The sequence below is a fragment of the Rhincodon typus genome, chromosome 31 (assembly GCF_021869965.1).
Source record: "Rhincodon typus isolate 14 chromosome 31, sRhiTyp1.1, whole genome shotgun sequence".
NCBI classification, from domain to species: Eukaryota; Metazoa; Chordata; class Chondrichthyes; order Orectolobiformes; family Rhincodontidae; genus Rhincodon; species Rhincodon typus.
In genome coordinates this window covers 23,606,992-23,624,940 of record NC_063362.1, presented here as the reverse complement: position 1 = coordinate 23,624,940, position 17,949 = coordinate 23,606,992, and the positions used below count along the sequence as shown (strand labels likewise).

General features: G+C 39.9%; 1 protein-coding gene across 8 annotated transcripts in view; it reads left to right on the top strand.

Annotated features, from left to right (window-relative positions):
- The window catches only part of prdm2a (PR domain containing 2, with ZNF domain a), a 144,859-nt gene extending 129,943 nt beyond the window's left edge, over window positions 1-14,916 (top strand). For all 8 annotated transcript variants that reach the window (XM_048615029.1, XM_048615034.1, XM_048615032.1 and 5 more), the window contains 3 exons: window positions 399-506; window positions 6,366-10,303; window positions 13,618-14,916. In XM_048615029.1, the coding sequence (XP_048470986.1) occupies window positions 399-506; window positions 6,366-10,303; window positions 13,618-13,644 (4,073 nt within the window). In that variant the 3' untranslated portion in view covers window positions 13,645-14,916. The remainder of the gene's footprint in view (window positions 1-398; window positions 507-6,365; window positions 10,304-13,617) is intronic.
- The last annotated feature ends 3,033 nt before the right edge of the window (window positions 14,917-17,949 follow it).

Here is a 17,949-nt window from a genome sequence, read left to right as displayed (position 1 = left end):
ACGTCAGCCTTCCTGCTTCTCTGATGCTGCTTGGCCTGCTGCGTTCATCCAGCTCTGCACCTTGTTGTCTAAGTCCAAATGTGCTTTGTTTGGTTAACAAATATCTTTTAATCTCCAATTTAAAACTTACATTTAACATTTACATATACTGACAATAATTGTTGATTGTGGAAGAGAGTTTCAGACTTCTACCAACCTTTTCTGTATGATTCTTCATTTTATTCTAGGCCTAATCAAAACAGAGAGCAGGTAGAGGTCAAGATATTAGAGTTTATTCTTATTCACTAGGCAACACTTCATTTCTTTGTGATTCCCGGTACCTAAAATTAAAGATATAATGCACATAAAAAATAGCTTTATGCTATGACGATCTTTCATTTTACTAATTGTACTTGTAGGAAGGAAAAGAGCTCGACGACAGAAATTCAGAAGTGAGGAAGGATTCAAAAGAGGAAAAACCAAAATTGCTTCTGATATTGTAACACTGGAAGGAGAAAACACAGTGGGTAAGTGAAGTAAAGCAGAGATTATCTTTTCTCTCTGCAGCCCCTGCATTTGCAGCATTACGTGCATCTGACTCCTCCTCCTCTTACCCCCCCCACATTCCCAACTGTCGCCTCACTCTCACAAACCTGCTGTGTTACTATTAGAAGAGTGCTACGATCCTTGTGACGATTCCTCAAACAAGAGGTAATGATTGGCAGCCTCTTTGACCATAGTGGACACCCAAACTCAGCTTAATTTGTATTCATCTGTTCCTCATGCATGGTTTTTTTTAAAAATGCATATGGATTCCTTAGTTTTGTTAATAGAGATGTAGAATACAAAAGCAGCATTTATGAAAAACTTGTTAGGCCTTAGCTGGGATAGAGTGTTCATTACTGTATAGAAACATTGTTGGAGATCTTCAAAATCATGAAGAGTTTCGATAGGGTGGCCGAAGTGCTGGTAACCGAAGGACTCAAATGCAGAATGATGAGACAAATTGCAGATGGCGCAGGCTGTTATTTTTACACTCAATTGTTATGATCTGGAATGTGCTGCTTGAAAGGGAGATGGATACAGATTCAGTGGTGACTTTCAAAAAGACATGGATGAATACTTGAAAGAAAATACATTAGAGGACGATGGGGGAAAGAACCAGTGAATTATGAATAATTAGATGGCTCAGTTAAATAAGTGGAGCTGGCATAGTGGGCCAAATGGCTGCTTCCTGAAATGTATTGTTCAGCGATTCTACATCAGTGGTTGGTAGTCAGGTGCAGAAAACCCAGCTGTAGTTTGTTTTGCGTTATCTCTGTTCGTGACAAAGAATATGGAAGATTATCGAAGGATATGTAGAATAACATGAGTAGCAGCTATAGTTTGACATAGAAAAGATGAAATACGTTTTTCGGGAAAACAGACAGCAAAGGAGCTTTATCCTGGAGTGGAAGAAGCAACTGAATAGAATGTAAATAAAATGACCATAAAAAGACGAGTCTGTTTTTATTCTTAGCAGAAATATGGATGTCACTGTTCGGGCCAACATCTGTTGCTTATCCTTAGCTCTCTTGAATTGCGTGGCTTGCTAGGCCACTTTAGAGGACATTTAAGAGTCGATTATATTGATGTGGGTCTGGAGTCACATACAAATCAGACTAGGTGAGAATGATACTTCCTTCCCTAAAGTACGTTAGTAACCCAGAGAGGTCTTTACTACCATCAGTTGCTTCAGGATCACCATTACTGAGATTATCTTTCAAATCCAGACTTTTTTCTTTAATTAATTGAACTTGTATTCCACCAGATGCTGTGTCGAGATTCAAATCCATGTCCCCAAAGCATTGGCCAGAACCTCTGGGTTACGAGTCCAGTGACAATACATAACACTACCATTCCCTTGCTCTACGAAGGTGCATTGATTGTAAAAGCAGGAAGTTGATGTTGAATTTGATTCATTATAGTATTCAAACCATAACTGGGAATATTGCATGAAGTACTAGCATTGTTCTATGGAAATATTGGAGCCAAGCTGCAACAGTCATTTGAGTGATAGGCACGGCAAGATTAAATAGAGGTCTTCAAAGTTTTGAAAAAGTTGAGTGGTGAAAAACTATCTGATGAAGTAGGAGCAAAGTCATAGAATGAATAACACAGGAAGATCAAAAGTGGATTATGAAGAAAAATCAGTGAGGATTATTAGAATATGGAATACTTTTCTGCAATTCTATTGGGGCAGGAACTAGAGGATTTAGAATGGAGTTGGATAAGTATTTACAAAATAATACAAAAGGAAATGGTTATAGAGGAAGGAAATGGTATCAGAACAAACAACTTCCCTGTTTGGTTGAATGGCCACCTTCAATATTGTAAATTCAGCCATTACGACACTTCTGGTCACAAAGTCAGTTTGATTCCCAACATGTAAATTAGCATGTGTGTTAAATTTTGGCAGATGTTAAATTTTAAAGCAGCACAAAGGTGAACTCTGACCCTTTGTTAAGGTTGCTAACTTGAATTGCTTGTAGGTTGTATTGGGCAAAGGTGAACTATTGTAGAATTAACTCTTCTGTCCATTGTTTGTATCTGAAAAGTGGTTTTGTTTTACTAGTACTAGTTCTTCATTGTCACACTGTCACTTCCTTTACACTACTATTGCTGCAATTGTTGGAAAATAGAGAATAAATTGATAATGCCAGTCTCCATGAGTTTTGAGAACGGGCGCGTCTGTGATCAGTTACATTTTAGAGAAACAGTCTTACAATAGCACTGGCTAAGAACAAGTAGTACTATAGTATAATTATCTTCTGCCTAGTTTTTTTTGGCAAGTGTTGTGCAATGACGAAATGCAATATTTTTAACTTCCTCCTTCATTGTACTGAAAGTATCACGTCTTTAATGGGGTATGGTTCCATAGTTTCAGCAACTCTCCCAACAATACTCCAAGGCATGTATGGATAAGATAGTCAGTCAGTGTCTAGTCTGTTAGGTTATGGAGGACATCATAGACCATTTTGCTCCAATTCTTATCCAATATCTTACAAATATACCTTGTTTCACCAGTAGCTACAGGGTAAAAAAACAGGAGGAATTGCCCCTGAATTTTTAATCCTTCTTGCTCTTGGAATTGGAGTCAGTGTCTTGACAAACTTGGTACAGATCGTGGAAATGTTGTTCTATTTGTCTTGATGTAAAAGTTTTGGCATAAGTTGAGACTATCGCATAGTTTACATTATTGAAGTTCAATGCTATCTGCAATGTAACTAATATTGGAGGTTGGTTAGCCCACTTGGCTGAGTGACTGGTTTGTGATGCAGTGTGACTCCACCAGAGTGGATTCAGTTCCCGCAATGGCTGAGGTTACCATGAAAGTCTAACCTACTCAACCTCATCCCTTGCCTGAGGCATGGTGACCCTCAGGTTAAACCCTTCATCTCTGCTTAATGAGAAAGCAGTTCTATGACTTTACCTTACTTTTTAATATAGGTAATTACTAGCTACAAGTTTAAAAATTTTATTGTTTGTGAATTGAAATACTGATAATTTGCACTTTTTTTTTGGATAATTTGCAACTAAACTAATTTCTTCATGATGTTGCAGTAACTGTTCTGATGTCACAGTCATTTATTTCTTCATTACGATGTGAAGCAGCTGGGTAGTGCTGAGGTGTTTGAAAGGGAATCCAAATGTAGTAGAATTGTTGTGTGATCTTAGATGTGTTGGAACACCAGTGGAATTAATCCTAGTACTTCAAGGTGGGGGAATGTAGCAAATGAATAGTAGTCAGGTCCATGAGTTTTCAGTTCATTTATGCATATCTTAAATATGTATGCTTCTTTCAATTTGGTATTTCCTCTACCCAAATCTTAAGGGTTAGCTCTCCAGAAAATTGAAAGTCACCTTTACCACTAGTACAATGAATTGGAGGTTTTCTTTCTAGTCTTAATGCATAACATTATAAATCTTGATTGCATTGGGCATTCAGTGTGGTCACTAGGTGTCTTTTGCTATATTACTGCAGAGTTGCTGAAGGAGAAATTTATGCAAGTCCATGCACACTCTTTGTATTGTTTCCATTTAACTGAAATTGCTTCCACAGTTAGAATAGTCCTTTTGACCCTGTACCATAGTGTTAAGTTCAAAACCTCAATCCAGATACAAGCCCAAATGATTTGGGCTATGACAAGAAATTTGGGAGAATCACATGAGATGTTGAGTGAGGTCTTGATGTCTAGAACAGGAAGTCAGATTTTTCCTGATAAATTCAGACAAGAATTCAGAGTTGAGATGAGATTTGTGCTAGTGAGCAGCTTATTAATAGAGATTATTGTTGATTATCACCCTATTATTACTGACAGGCAATGGCTTAGTGGTATTATCACTAGATTATTAATCCAAAGACATGGGTAATGTTCTGGATGCCCTGGTTTGATTCTCATCCTAGCAGATGGTGGAATTTAAACTCAATAAAAGTTTGGAATTAACAGTGATGACCATGAAACCATTGCTGGTTGTTGGAAAAACCCATCTTGTTCACTAAAAGTCTTCTTTAGGGAAGGAAACTTACCTGGTCTGGCCTACATGTGACTCCAGATCCACAATGTGGTTGACTTTCAATTAGGAATGTGTAAAAATGCTGGCCTAGCCAGCAATACCCACATCCTGTGAACGAATAAATGCTAACTGATAATGATGAGAAATAATCAAATTTCATTTGAGTCGATAGGTTATTTCATTACCGAAGAGAAAGAAATTGGTATCTCATAGGTAAGTGGAATTGAGCATTAAGGAAACTTCTGAGACTTTTGGGATAAAGAGTAAGGAGTATGCTGTAAAAGGTGCAAAGGAAATGTACCAGGATGTTGCCTGGGCTGAAGAGCTGTAGTTATCAAGAAAGTTTGCATAGACTAGGATTGTTTACCTTGTAGCAGAGATGATGGAGTGGGGACATAATTGAGCTGTATAAAATTGAGGGGGTGCATTAGGTAAACAGAATCACCCCCCCCCCCCCCCCCCCCCCCCCCCCCCCCCCGCCATCCCTCTCTGCACCCCCCCGCCCCCACCTCTTGGTCAGTGACCAAGGGGCATAGATTTTAGATAAGGGGCAGGAGGTTTAGAGGAAATGAGGCAAAATTTTTACCCAGAGAGTAGTGGGAATCTGGAGCTCACTGCCTGTAAAGATGATGGAGGCAAAAAACTCACAACATAAGAAGCATTTAAATATTCAGTTGTACTGCTACGGCATACCACGCTATGGGCCAAGTGCTAGAAATTGGGTTTAGAATAGTTAAATGGTTATTTTTGACTGACGCAGACTCAGTGGACCAAAAGGACTTCTGTGCTGTAGACCTCTATGTGACTAAAGTCGGTGCTAATATTTAAAAACATATAAAACAGCCTTTTCACATTGTGCTTCCCTCTTTTTTTTCCCCATTTTTTTCTGCAGTCCCACACAATCTACTTAGTTTCCCACCCTTGTCCACAGGTTGTATACTATATGTATGTCTGCTGATTAGGATTCATTATTACGATTACAGTTCACTTGGGGTTAGCAGAGAAGCCCTAAATTTGCACAAGTGCTTTTGCCTGCACTGTGCTCCATCCTTTTAGTTATATAATTTCTTTCTCGCCCACCTTTGCTCACAAAGCTGCTGCCCAATTTCAAAGGCTGAAAAGTCCTCTCAAATGCAAACAGTTTTTCGGACTGAAGGAAGCGATACAGTGAAATTTTGTTGAATCTGGGCGCCTCATCTAAGGACGTGAAATTATCAGATGATACAGAGAAGATATTTGCAAGGGTGATTCCAGGTTTGAGGTTATTTCAGATATGTGGGTAGATTGGAGAAGCTAAAGTTCTCTTCCTTGGAGAAGTTTAAGAGAAGATTTGATAGAGATATTCAATGCCATTAACCTAAACAGCAGATAGTGGGAAATGTTCTTATTGGCAACAATCAGGACAGCGATTTAAAGCTGAAAGGCAAAAGAACCAAAGTTGACATGAGGAAAATCACTTTTAGTGAGTGGTAAGAATCTTAAATTCACAATGTATCTGCCTCATTCGCAGTTGGGGCTTTCTGAAAGGAATTGATAAGCATCTGAAGAGGGAATGTTTACATAGCACATGTGGGATCATGGGACTAGCTTAGACTGCTCTTGCAGAGAACTGGCTCAAATATGATAGACCAGTTGGCTGCTTTCTGTGTTGTAACTGTGATCCCTATGACACTAGTGAGGAAACCAAATTCCCTTACCTATCATCATAAGTACATTAATTAAGATTTCTTCCATAATTGAATTGTGAATGTATATGTAAGAAAAAAATTGATAAATGCTAAAGTGATATTGTAAATTGTGCTTTGTAGTAATTTTATTCTTTTAATTAGGTTCAGAGAAGGATGAACCTTGTGCCCTTCCTGCCCATTTACCAGAACAGAGAGTAGTGATTCACCAAATAGTTACACAGAAGATTCTGCCTCAGCTGAAGTATCCACAAATGTCTCTTGAGCCAGAAGCAATGCCGGAAGAAAATGATTCTATTGAGAATCTCCCCAAAAAGAAAATTTCTGTCAAATCGCTGAAACAGAAATCAAAAGGAGATCAGAATGGAATGGGAGATATTGAAGAAACCCACATGTTTCCATGTAAAAATTGTGAGCGTAGGTTTACCACAAAACAAGGTCTGGAACGTCACCAGCACATCCACATATCAACAGAAGGATTCACATTCAAATGCCGGTATTGTGGTAAAGCCTTTGGCACCCATATCAACATGAGACGTCATGAGCGACGCCATGAGGCTGGGCCTAAGAAGAAGGCCACTTTGAAAATTAATGCAGCTGGACAGCTCCACAAGGACGATTTTGATTATGATAAAACAGCAATTGACATCAGTGTTAATTCTTCAACTCGATTGGAAAGTCCTGTAGCTCTGGAAAATTATAAGAAAACAGATTGTGAGGCAACACCTCAAAACCTGGAAAATTCTCTTGTCAAGAGCTGTGAATCAAAAATTCAGCACCCATGCAAATTGTGCAAAAAAACATTTGGTTCTTACACAAACTTGCGTCGCCACCAACGCCGTATCCATGAGCGTCACCTCTTGGCTAAGGGTATTAGAATGAGACGGAAGGGCTCCCCAGAGGAGCAAGATCTGACATCAGACCAAACCAGATCATCTGGATTTCACATTGCTAGCACAGAAACTGAAGATGAAGAGGATGAGGAGGAAGAAGAGGAGACTGATGAGTGTCAAGCATATATTATGGATGTTTCCAGTAACATCTCTGAAAACTTGAATTTTTACATTGATGGCAAAATTGAATCAAACAACAGCACCAGTAATTGCGAAGTGATAGAAGTTGACACAGCTTGCACAAATCCATTTGGACTGCCTTCAGTGCTTTTTCCAGTCACTGACGAATCTCCTCAGAACCTTAAAACAACACAAGTGCCAGTAACCCACACTGTTCTAAAAGAATCAGCAGACAGCGATTTGAAAGGTCCGAAAAAGAGGCGAACCACAAGCCCTCTACCATTTCCGAAGACTAAAACAGAGTTAGGCATTGAAACTATATCACCTGTTGTCTCCTCATTTTGTGGTCTGTCTCTTCTTGGTCAGACCACTAACAATTTAAGTGGGCATCAGGAGAAGAATACCTTATCCTCAAAGCTTAAGCAGCTTCTTCAGATACAGGAAAACAGTTCACCCAGGTCAGCTCTGTTTCCAGAAAGCTCAGTTGGTCCTTCAACATCAACGGCACCCACAGTGGGATTTAGTCGATTCAAGAGAAGAACAAGTTCACCACCAAATTCTCCACAGCATAGTCCAGCATTGAGCAGCACTGGAAAAGACACTGACTTTATAAGGATATGGAGTGAAAGTTTACCTGGCCTAAAAGCACCAAAAATTGAAAGCCAGAGTAGCTCACCTGCCTGGAGTCTGTCCAGCCGAGATGAAACTCTCAGCCCGTTGAGTCTTGAAATGTGCAAAATAACAACTTCTAAAGAATATGCACCAAGCCGGCTTCCCTGCACCCACCTGCCTCTAGATCTATCCAGTGGCATCAAACTACAACCCAATGTAAAAACGGAACCGGAAGGGCCTGGGGTAACTATCTTAGACTTGAGTTTGCATAAAAAATTGTGCAGTGACAATGAAGTCAAAGAGGATACAGGGAGTGTTTGTACTCCAATCTCATGCACCAGTAGAAAGAAGAAACCTACAACCTCTATGTTAGAGAAGGTACTTATGAATGAATACAATGGCACAGATCTAACAACGATCAATAAACAAGATACAGACTGCAGTCCACAGCCACAACTAGAGGTAGAGGCACCACCTCATCCTGACACAACCCCAAATCTGGTCACAACGCCTGCTCCTTCTCCTCCACCTCCCGTCCTTTCTGTACCTTCACCTCTTCCAGAGTCAGTCACCCAAGTTTTACAGTCAGTAACGCCTGCTTTGTCACCAGTTAGCATAAATGTTAAGGAAGAAATTAAAGACGTTGGCTATCCAGACACGGATAGTGAACAAGAATTGAACAGTATCCTTCCACCCACAATTGAACCAGAATCGCCCCAAGACGTACTCATCAAAAACTCTACTGATAATCAGGAGAGTGCAGAAAATGCTCAGCCTTCAGTACAAGAGGAGAAATCTGAAACAACATTTACCAAAAGCTTTCAGTGCAATGTCTGTGAAACTCCTTTCCTTTCCATCAAGGATCTAACCCAACATTTGTTGGTTCATGCTGAAGAATGGCCCTTCAAATGTGAGTTTTGTGTGCAGCTTTTCAATGAAGCCAATGCATTGTCTGAGCACCGGTCGTCTTTGCATGGCGTAGGCAAGATTTTCGTATGCTCTGTCTGCAAAAAAGAGTTTGCATTCCTTTGCAATTTACAGCATCATCAGCGTGATCTGCATCCTGACCAGCCATGCACACACATAGAGCTGGAAAATGGAATGCTGAGGCCTCAAAATTTCACCGATCCAGGCAAAGCCACCAGCTGTCCAAGCCAGTCAATAGAAGAAAGTTCTGCATCACCACCTCGTGAGGTGGAGGAAGAAGATGATGATTCCAATGATCTAACAGAGGAACTGTATACTACAATAAAAGTAATGGCATCTGGGATAAAGCCAAAAGGCCCTGATGTCCGTATGGGTCTCAATCAACGCTATCCTAGCTTTAAGCCTCCTCCATTTCAATACCATAACCGTAATTCTGCCAGTGCAGTGTCATCGGCTGTAAATTTTACTACACACAATATTCCTCAGACCTTCAGTACAGCCATCCACTGTACAAAATGTGGCAAGAGCTTTGATAACATGCCAGCATTGCACAAACATATCCTGGCTTGTGCATCTGCCAGTGACAAGAAACGCTACACCCCAAAGAAAAATGCAATCCCACTGAAAAAGAAAGTGTGGAAGAAAAACGGGGCAATTGCTGCAGAGCCAGCCAGGCAAAACACCATCCGGAGAATGGGGCAGCCAAAACGACTCAGTTTTGAAGTAGAGACTAAGCCAAAAGTGACCATGAACAAGATCAAAATGAATGCTCTGAAGAATAAAAAGAACAAATTGGTGCAAAGGGCAATCTCACAGAAGAACCGCTCATCTGCCAAGGAGAAGGCAGTATTGAAAAGCAGGAGTTCAGAAAGCCACAATTGTCCTTACTGTGAGAAAGAATTTACTTACCTAGGAAGCCTCAACAAACATGTTACCTACAGTTGCCCCAAGAAACCAGCATCCCCTCCTTCAAAAGGGTCTAGTTCCCACTCCCCTGCCAGCAGTGACAAAGGAGGTGGCCAACGTAGAAGGACAGCGGACACTGAAATCAAGCTGCAAAGTACGCCAGTTCTTTTAGGAAAAAGGAGAGGTAGAATGCTGGGATCTTTGCAAGCCGAGTCTGTTTCCTTAGCACCAAGGTTGCAGCAGCGAATGAGATCTGTACCTCCAGTAAAATCAAAGAAGCCAAGCACATCACCTATTGTCTCCAGAACTACAAGCCCAGTAAGATCAGTGAAAGTGTCACCAGCAGAGGGAAAGCGGTTAAAATCTGATCCCAGGCAACGGTCTTCTGCCAGCTCTGGCTTGACTTCACCAAGGCTATATCTCCGAATGAAGAATAAAAAAGTTGTTTGGCAGAGGAAAACAAATGTAATGAAGCAAAAAAGATCAGAGAAGTACATGGGGAAAACAAAGGAAACTCGAACAGGTGCTGTTACACGAAGTGGGGCTCCTGGAGTCACTGATAGCAATGATAGTGAGTTGGAAGATGACCAGGAGAACCATGGATCATCTTCAGAAGATGTTCAGGTAAATTACAGATGATCATCTAATTCTCTTAACAAGTTGACAAACTATCTTAATTGTACATGTCCTAAATTCCTTATTGATGTAAATATTTGAACAACATCACGCACTGTCTTTAGGGCATGATTTGCTCTATGTACTTAAGTCAGTTCTGGTCGCCTTGTTATAGGGACAATATTATTAAGCTGGAAGAGGTTCAGAAAAGATTGACCAGGATGTTGCCAAGAATGGAGGTTTGAGTTAAAAGGAGAGGCTGTATAGGCTGGGCCTTCTTTCACTGGAGCATTGGAAGTTGAGGTTTATAAAATCATGAGGGGTATAGATAAGGTGAATGGCAGGTGTCTTTTCCCTAGAGTGGGAAATTTCAAGAAGAGGGGACATATTTTTAAGGTGAGAGGAGAAAGATTTAAAAGAGACATGAGTGGCAACTTTTTTTTTTACACAGTGGTTCGTGTGTGGAATGAACTTCCAGACAAAGTGGTGGATGCGGGTATAGTTACAATTTTTGCAAGAAATTTAGATAAGACCTGAATAAGAAATGTTTGAAGGGATATATGGGTCTAGCGCAGGCAGGTGTGTTTAGTTAGGTTGGGATTATGTTTGGCATGGACTGGTTGAACTAAAGGCTCTGTTTCCATGCTGTATGACTCTATAAACTTCATAAAGGAGTCTATATGCGTTTACCTCATTTATGTAACAGTTGGAAAGGGTTCACTAACATACAAATAAGGAGCAGGGTTAGGCTACTCTGCCCTTCTGCCATTCAATTAGATCATGGCTGATCTGATTTTAACCTCCTCTCCACATACCTACTTAACCACCAATAATCCTTTACCTTTTGCTTATCCAGAATCGATCTATTTCTGTCTTAAAAATCAGATTCAGATTCTGCCTCCGTTGTCTTTTGAGGAAGAAGTTCCAAAAACACTCAATCCTCCGAGAAAATCCTTGCTTTCTCTTTCTTAAACCTAGTTCTAGATTCTTCACCACATTCACCCTGTCAACTCTCTTCATATGTCGTTCTTTTCAAAAAAAAACAAGTATTGAAATTAAGTTAACCTTAATTGCATTATTTTAAATGGAGATGCAAAAGGTCCTCAGTGTATGGATAGGAGATAATTAGAGGTGGGATGTACAATTTATAGCCAATGAGCATTTTTTTGTTGGAAAGTTGGAAAACACACTCCACTTTTTGCACCCCGAAGTATAGAAAACAAAAAACAAAAGTCATGCTGCACTTGTTCAAGACTTCAGTTATGCCACATGATGTATTTTGAGTAGTTTTTGACACCTTGTTACAACAGAAAGCTGAAGCATAGAAACTAGTAGAGATTGGGACAGATGGTTATGGTGAATCTTGAAATAAGCAATTTTTCTTTACATTGTCCTCTCCTTCATAACATGATTAAAGTTATAATCATAGATTGCCTCCACTGATCACTGAGACCGTGAGGAGACTATAAATTCACGATATCATTGAAGACTAAAGACATAAGTTTCTTTATGGGATCTTGATTTCTATCCTCGGGCTTTAATGGTGCATAAAGCAGGCAAAGCACAAGCTTGCATCTGCTTCTACATCTGGATTTTCCTGGAACTGGTGGCTAGCCTGTCACCAGAGGCTATAGGTTATGAGCTGTAACTCCAAGTCAAGCATGGCTGATTAGGAGGCACTCTCTCTTAACTCCTGTTCTAGATGTATTGCAACAATATTAGTTGGTAATTAACTAGTTTGACCACGTTCTGAACACCTCTTCCATGGTCATCAAATCCTGGAGTAAAACCCAAACTTGGAGCTTTTGGCTCAAAGGCAGGAATGTTACTTTGTGATGGGACTTCCAACCCTTTTGCTGAAATATTGTGAAGTTCACTGCCGGCTTGTTATTAAGGCAGAACTCGTAAATGGTATTTTTAAAAAGAATTAGTTCCTTTCAAAAGAGAGGATTATTGAAGGATTTGCAGAGTGGATAAGATATTACTCAAGAATGGATGTATAGTCTGGATCAAATCTTACTCTGGAGTTACCAGTAACCATGAATCTGAGGGAGTACCTGGCATGAAGCCCAAAAATGTGTTGCAGTTGTCTTGTATGTTTTGGTTGCCTCATCTTTTACATACAAAAGATTCTGTATGGTATATCAGAATGCTTCATCTTCAACCCCACCTTTTTCCAATATGTCTGTTCTTGCAGTAACCCTGGTAATGAGGTTGTCTTAATCTATACAGTATTAGAAAGGGACTATGATTATGTATTACAAATTATATCCTCTTGAGTACTACATGTATGTCTGCAATACAGAAGTGACCACGCTACAGAGTAAGGTTAAAAAAAAATGTAATTTACCACTTAGGGGAGAAAATTGCTGTTTCAGAAAATGAAAAACAGTATAATTTGATGGTGTACTTTAAGGTTCGGGAAATTGAATGACTTGTTAAATGTTTGGGAAAGAAGTCTTTATTACTATTTTGGTAGATCACTGAGAGCCTCTAGTGGTATGAACTGAATGCAGCAACATGGCATTGTCAATCTAAATGTTGCAACATACCAGAGAATCTGATTTTTGGCACAATCCTCCCCGTCCATGAACTGAAAGCAGTAAGCATTAAAGAAATGTTTTATGCTGTGTGTCTGAGTACCAGATCCTTAATGAATGCACAGCCTGTCTGGGATTATGGGAAATGGCAAGACTTTGGAGGAAGCACACAGTCTTGCATGAAAGCTTGGTTGGTCTTAAATTAGTTTCGGAATATTTCTAATTAGATGTGAGTCTGTTATTGGAAATCATTTATTAAATAATCTGGAATTATTGCTGTTCTAAGAGTTGCGCTGGAAATGAGCTTAAAATCGTCAGAAGGGTTTGGGATGTGATGCATTCGTGTGTGTGGGAATCTACATTAAAACGCGGGGTGCTGCGTGGTTTTTCTCATGTAGGCAAAAAGAATTTGTACATTTATTGCACTTTTTTTAAGAAAGGGGTTATAAAGATAGCTGAACACTGCTCTATCCCCTTGACAATGTCCTAACCAATCAGAATGTACCTGTCAGTTGAGAATTAAGATTGACAGTTGCATCTTCAGGTCAATGATGGCCCAACCAACAGCATCCTTTTCTCATGCTGTACAAAATGGTGTCTGTTTTCTGTCTCAAGTCCTTGTTCTGATGAGTGCGAGACAGAAACCTTCTAGTTTCCATTTAGCAATATTAAAGTTCTTTATCTTGCAGAAGATTTCAGGTTTGTATATATAGTGGAAAATTGTAAAGTTATTGAACAGCACAACAAGTGAAAACATCCGTAATTTTTCTTCTTCATTTTCAGGTTTATGCAATGAAAATGGTGAGGTAACATCCTTGTTTCGCTCTTTGTGACTGACCTGAAAAAAAATATTGAACCTAGACTGCCATTCAAATGGGTCTACGAAATTGGTCGTACCGGATTGCAAGGCACGCGAGAAGCCTGATGATCTGTCGTGTTTTCCGTTTTTCGCTTCAGAGATCTTCCATTGAGCTGATGCAAATCTCTGAAAACAGGAAACATTAAAGAAATGTTTCACGTTGTGTCCAAGCATCGGATCCTTTATGAACGTGCGGCCTGTCTGGGATTATGGGAAATGGCAAGACTTTGGGGGACAAAAAAAGAGACAGTATCTGGCATGCACTTTGTGAATTGGAAAATTTAAGTAAAACACAGTATCAGTCCATAGGCTGTGCATGGTCACCTAAGCAGCGATCAGAAGTATGAGTCTTCATTAGGAAATATCCTTTTGGAATAGCAGTGGCAGAACTGACTTGGAATTCAGTCCTGTCTGTTTCTAATGCTCATTTTGTTGGGGGCTGGGGTGGTGGGGTGGCAGGAAATCCAGTTTGATAAGATATATTATTTCTGCTGATAAGGTCTAAAGGGAGAATATTAGTGCAAGGCTATCTCTGTGCGCCCAGCTCCTCCCTCGTTCTGTTTCCCGCTGTATAATTTTTAAGATGCCCTTTTGGAAAGCAAGTGCACCTCAAATAACAAGACTGAATGCGTTGCACGAAAGTGCTACCAAACTGGTTTTCACCAGGTCTCATGCCCAGAAACACTGCTGCAGTCTTTTTTTCCCCTGGGCTTTCAATAGTGAATTGCTTTATTCACTTCCTTATCACCCCCACCTGTTCCCCTGCCATGCTTTCTTTATCTCTTATCTCTGAGGAAGTCATCTCCTCGAGACTCTTTCAGTTTCTACTGTAATTTTTGGATGAATTTTAGACTTGAAGGGGGGGAAGATACTATTTTTCACAACCCATTTCTGTTCTTAAAAGTGATCTACCTCTTTAAAAAAAAAATAAAATTTGTAATCAACTTCTTTTGCGAAGTCCACGCCACTTTAGCTCTCCCACTCTCAAAAACCATTCCTGTTTTGTTATGTTTCTTTTTGTGGGGACTTTGTTAAAATAAAAATTGTATGAAGTGTTTGTAGTAATTAAATAACATAGGATATATTTAAAATTATTTAAATTGTGTTTCAGGCAACATGTCTGATGTATGTGATTCCTTCATTGCATTGTTAATTTTCTTTTTTGGTTTATTTTAATTTGGGCTGTGAGAATAAATGTGTAGAATGTTTCTGTAACCAGATTGTTGTTGCTCTTGTCATCTTGATGTGTCTTGCATTTTCTTTGACAAGAGGGTGGTGCAAATGAGGCAAGTGGCCTGTCTCGCTCTCGCACGCCTCTGCTTGCTTTCTTGCTTTTGCTCCTCTCCTCCGCTCCTCTCATGTACACACGCTGCTATGTGTGTTAATTTTAAATTTTCAAGGCAGAGATTGATGGGACATTGGTCCAAGACTAAAAGGGAAGGTGTGATGCATGGTCACCAAGTGACTGTGTTTCATGTTTGCAGATGACACTAGAAGTATTTGTGTATGGAAATAGTAAAGTACAGAGAACAGACAGTTCAAGTTAGTTGGAAAGCTATGGCAGCTGGATTTCAATATGAGCAATCAGAAGCCTCTGTCATTGATGGAGGATAGACCTGTAGAAGATTAATGTTAATTAGTTACTTATACAAATAAGCCAGTACAAAAATTTTAAGAAAAACAATCAGAAAAGCTAATTAACTGTTGGCCTTTATCTCAAAGGAATTGAAATTTGAAATGAGGAAAGGATGCTTCTGTTATACAGAACAATGGTTGAGACTTGTTCAGTAATATTCCATTTGGTTTTGCACATTGACCTTCGGAAAATATAAATGTTACAATTAGAGCTTAGGCCCTTTTTAAATTAGAAAGTGATTTCACTGCGTAAAATATGATGGAAATCTGAAACTTGTTTCCCAAAATCATTGTGGATGCTTGGACAACTGAAATTCTCACGATTCAAATCTGTATCAGGCAAGGTAAAAGAGATCTGGAGTAAAGATTAAAAATAATAGATGATCGACAGATCAAATATAAATCTATGAATTAAAAAACATGCTAGGTAATGTGAGTGTTGCTGGCTGGACCAGTGTTTAATGCTCCTCCGGCACTTAAGAGACAGCCGAGGCTCTGGAGTTGCCATTGTCAGTCAGACCAGGTTGGAACAGCAACTTCCTTCCCTTATCAACAGTATTTGACAGAATTTTATGGAATTCAAATTCCACCATTTGCCATGGTGGGAGTTCAACCCATTCCCTGGGTCTCTGGATTAATAGTCTAGCGATAATACCACTAGGCCATCACCTTGCCAACTGGTTTGAAAGGCAGAATATCTTTACATATGTAGCACACGTAACCAATCCAGTGGTATTTCCAGGTCAGGGTGAAAATGGTTTAATTAGAGAGTAAAGCTGTACGAAATGCCTCACCGAGCACACTCGGATCATGCACACTGCAGGTAGCTGCATGAAGTTCTGCCAAGTGTTAAGTCAAAAACACCAACTAGATTACTTCTGATGTGAAGTTTCTTTAAAATTTCCAGGTTGGTTATAGATTAGGTGCAACTCACCTATTCAAGGTTTGTATTCAATGTACCCAATTCTCTAGATTGCTTTGCATGAATAAGTATGTATCACTAAATCTGACATAGGTAACACATGTAATAGCAGAGATTAGTGGAGCCTGCTGGAGCAAGCTTGATGGCAGGGACCCTGGGAGGATCAGGCCTGTGTCTGATCTCTGGTGCTGGGAAAACCGTCTAGAATTGTGGAGGGTGGAGAGGCCTGGACTCACATGGCTCCATCAAAACCCATTGAGAAGGCCCTTTGTTAACAAATGGTTAGTATCCAATGCAGAAACCCACCCTGGTAGGGGGGAGCCACTGAAGGCACTCTTCCCTTCCCTTGACTCCAATTTTGCGTTTTCCCAAGTCCCAATCACATGGCTCTAGACATCTAGCATCCAGCCTCTGTGTAGGCCTTGGAGCGTAACCAGTTATAGCTGCTGCTCCTGGGGTCCCTGTAAGTAATGGACTGACTGGCAGTGCTCGAGGGACAGGATTTCAACACTCTGATGTCCTCTATCACAGATGGTCTAACACCAGCCAATTTAGAGCCCGAGTGAACTTAATTCCACTCAGGATATAACCCATCCCTTCTTGCACATGCCAAGGGACCTTGTCCTTACACATGTGTTTTGTTCAGGACTTCCATATCTAGTTCTTCCAGGAACATATCTTCTTTGCCTTTGGACTTGGTCCTGAGATTTAAGCAGTTTTCTGTAAATAGTTGTTTCATAGTACAGAACTTGAGTTTTGCTGAAAAAACATTTCATCTTGTACTCATCAGGTGTGAGTTACTAATACCAACAAAAGGAAAGAACAATATTTATATACTACTCGCCTTTCAATACAAATGTTGGTTGTTTCCCCTTCGTTGATATTCTTGTAAATTGCTCTGATGAATGTAAGATGAAAATATTTGACAAATGATTTTTCAGCAATTTTCTTCAAATATTTGGTTGGCCAAAAAATGATGTCAGCAGAAGTGTCCATGACAGCTGGTACACCTTAGCAAAGGTTGCAATAGCTTTGGTGTCTGTTGAGACTTTGTAACTCCTGTCAGTTTGAAATTAATAAGAAGAATCATTAATATCACGCGACCAAGAGGAAAAATTGGTCATTTGAGAAAGATTGACCCATTTTCATCCAGCACTTTATTATATCTGTTACAATTTGGAATTACCTCAAATACAACAAATCCATGCCAAGTGTTGCCACTTTTGCCAAATGCAGCAGACAACGTACATGCAGCAAGGCTGTACAGACAGCAGACTGACTTACAGGAGCATGAGAGAATTGGCCTTGGGCTAAATATCCCTTAACATCCGGCATCCATCACCCCTCCATCCCCAAAGTCCACTTGTAGGTTACAGTAAGCCCTAAATTCAGTCGGATACAATTTTTGGGCAACGGTGAATTTTCAATAGTGTTTAGTGTCTGACCTTATGATGTGCTGAAATAACACAAGTGCAAACACCAAGGCCCATTCACAGCCTTTACATGCACAGAGATTGCAAAAGCCCGTTGAGGGGCAATGAGTCAGGTGAAAGACATAAGTTTAGGCAGTGCAGAATTAAGGACTGCTGAGAGGAAGGGAGTATTTTCATGGGGGCCAAGATAATATTTGTGGATGACCCCTTTGTAGACAGGTTTTGAGTGAGAATCAACCTACTTGTTTATCCTGACAGGGATCTTA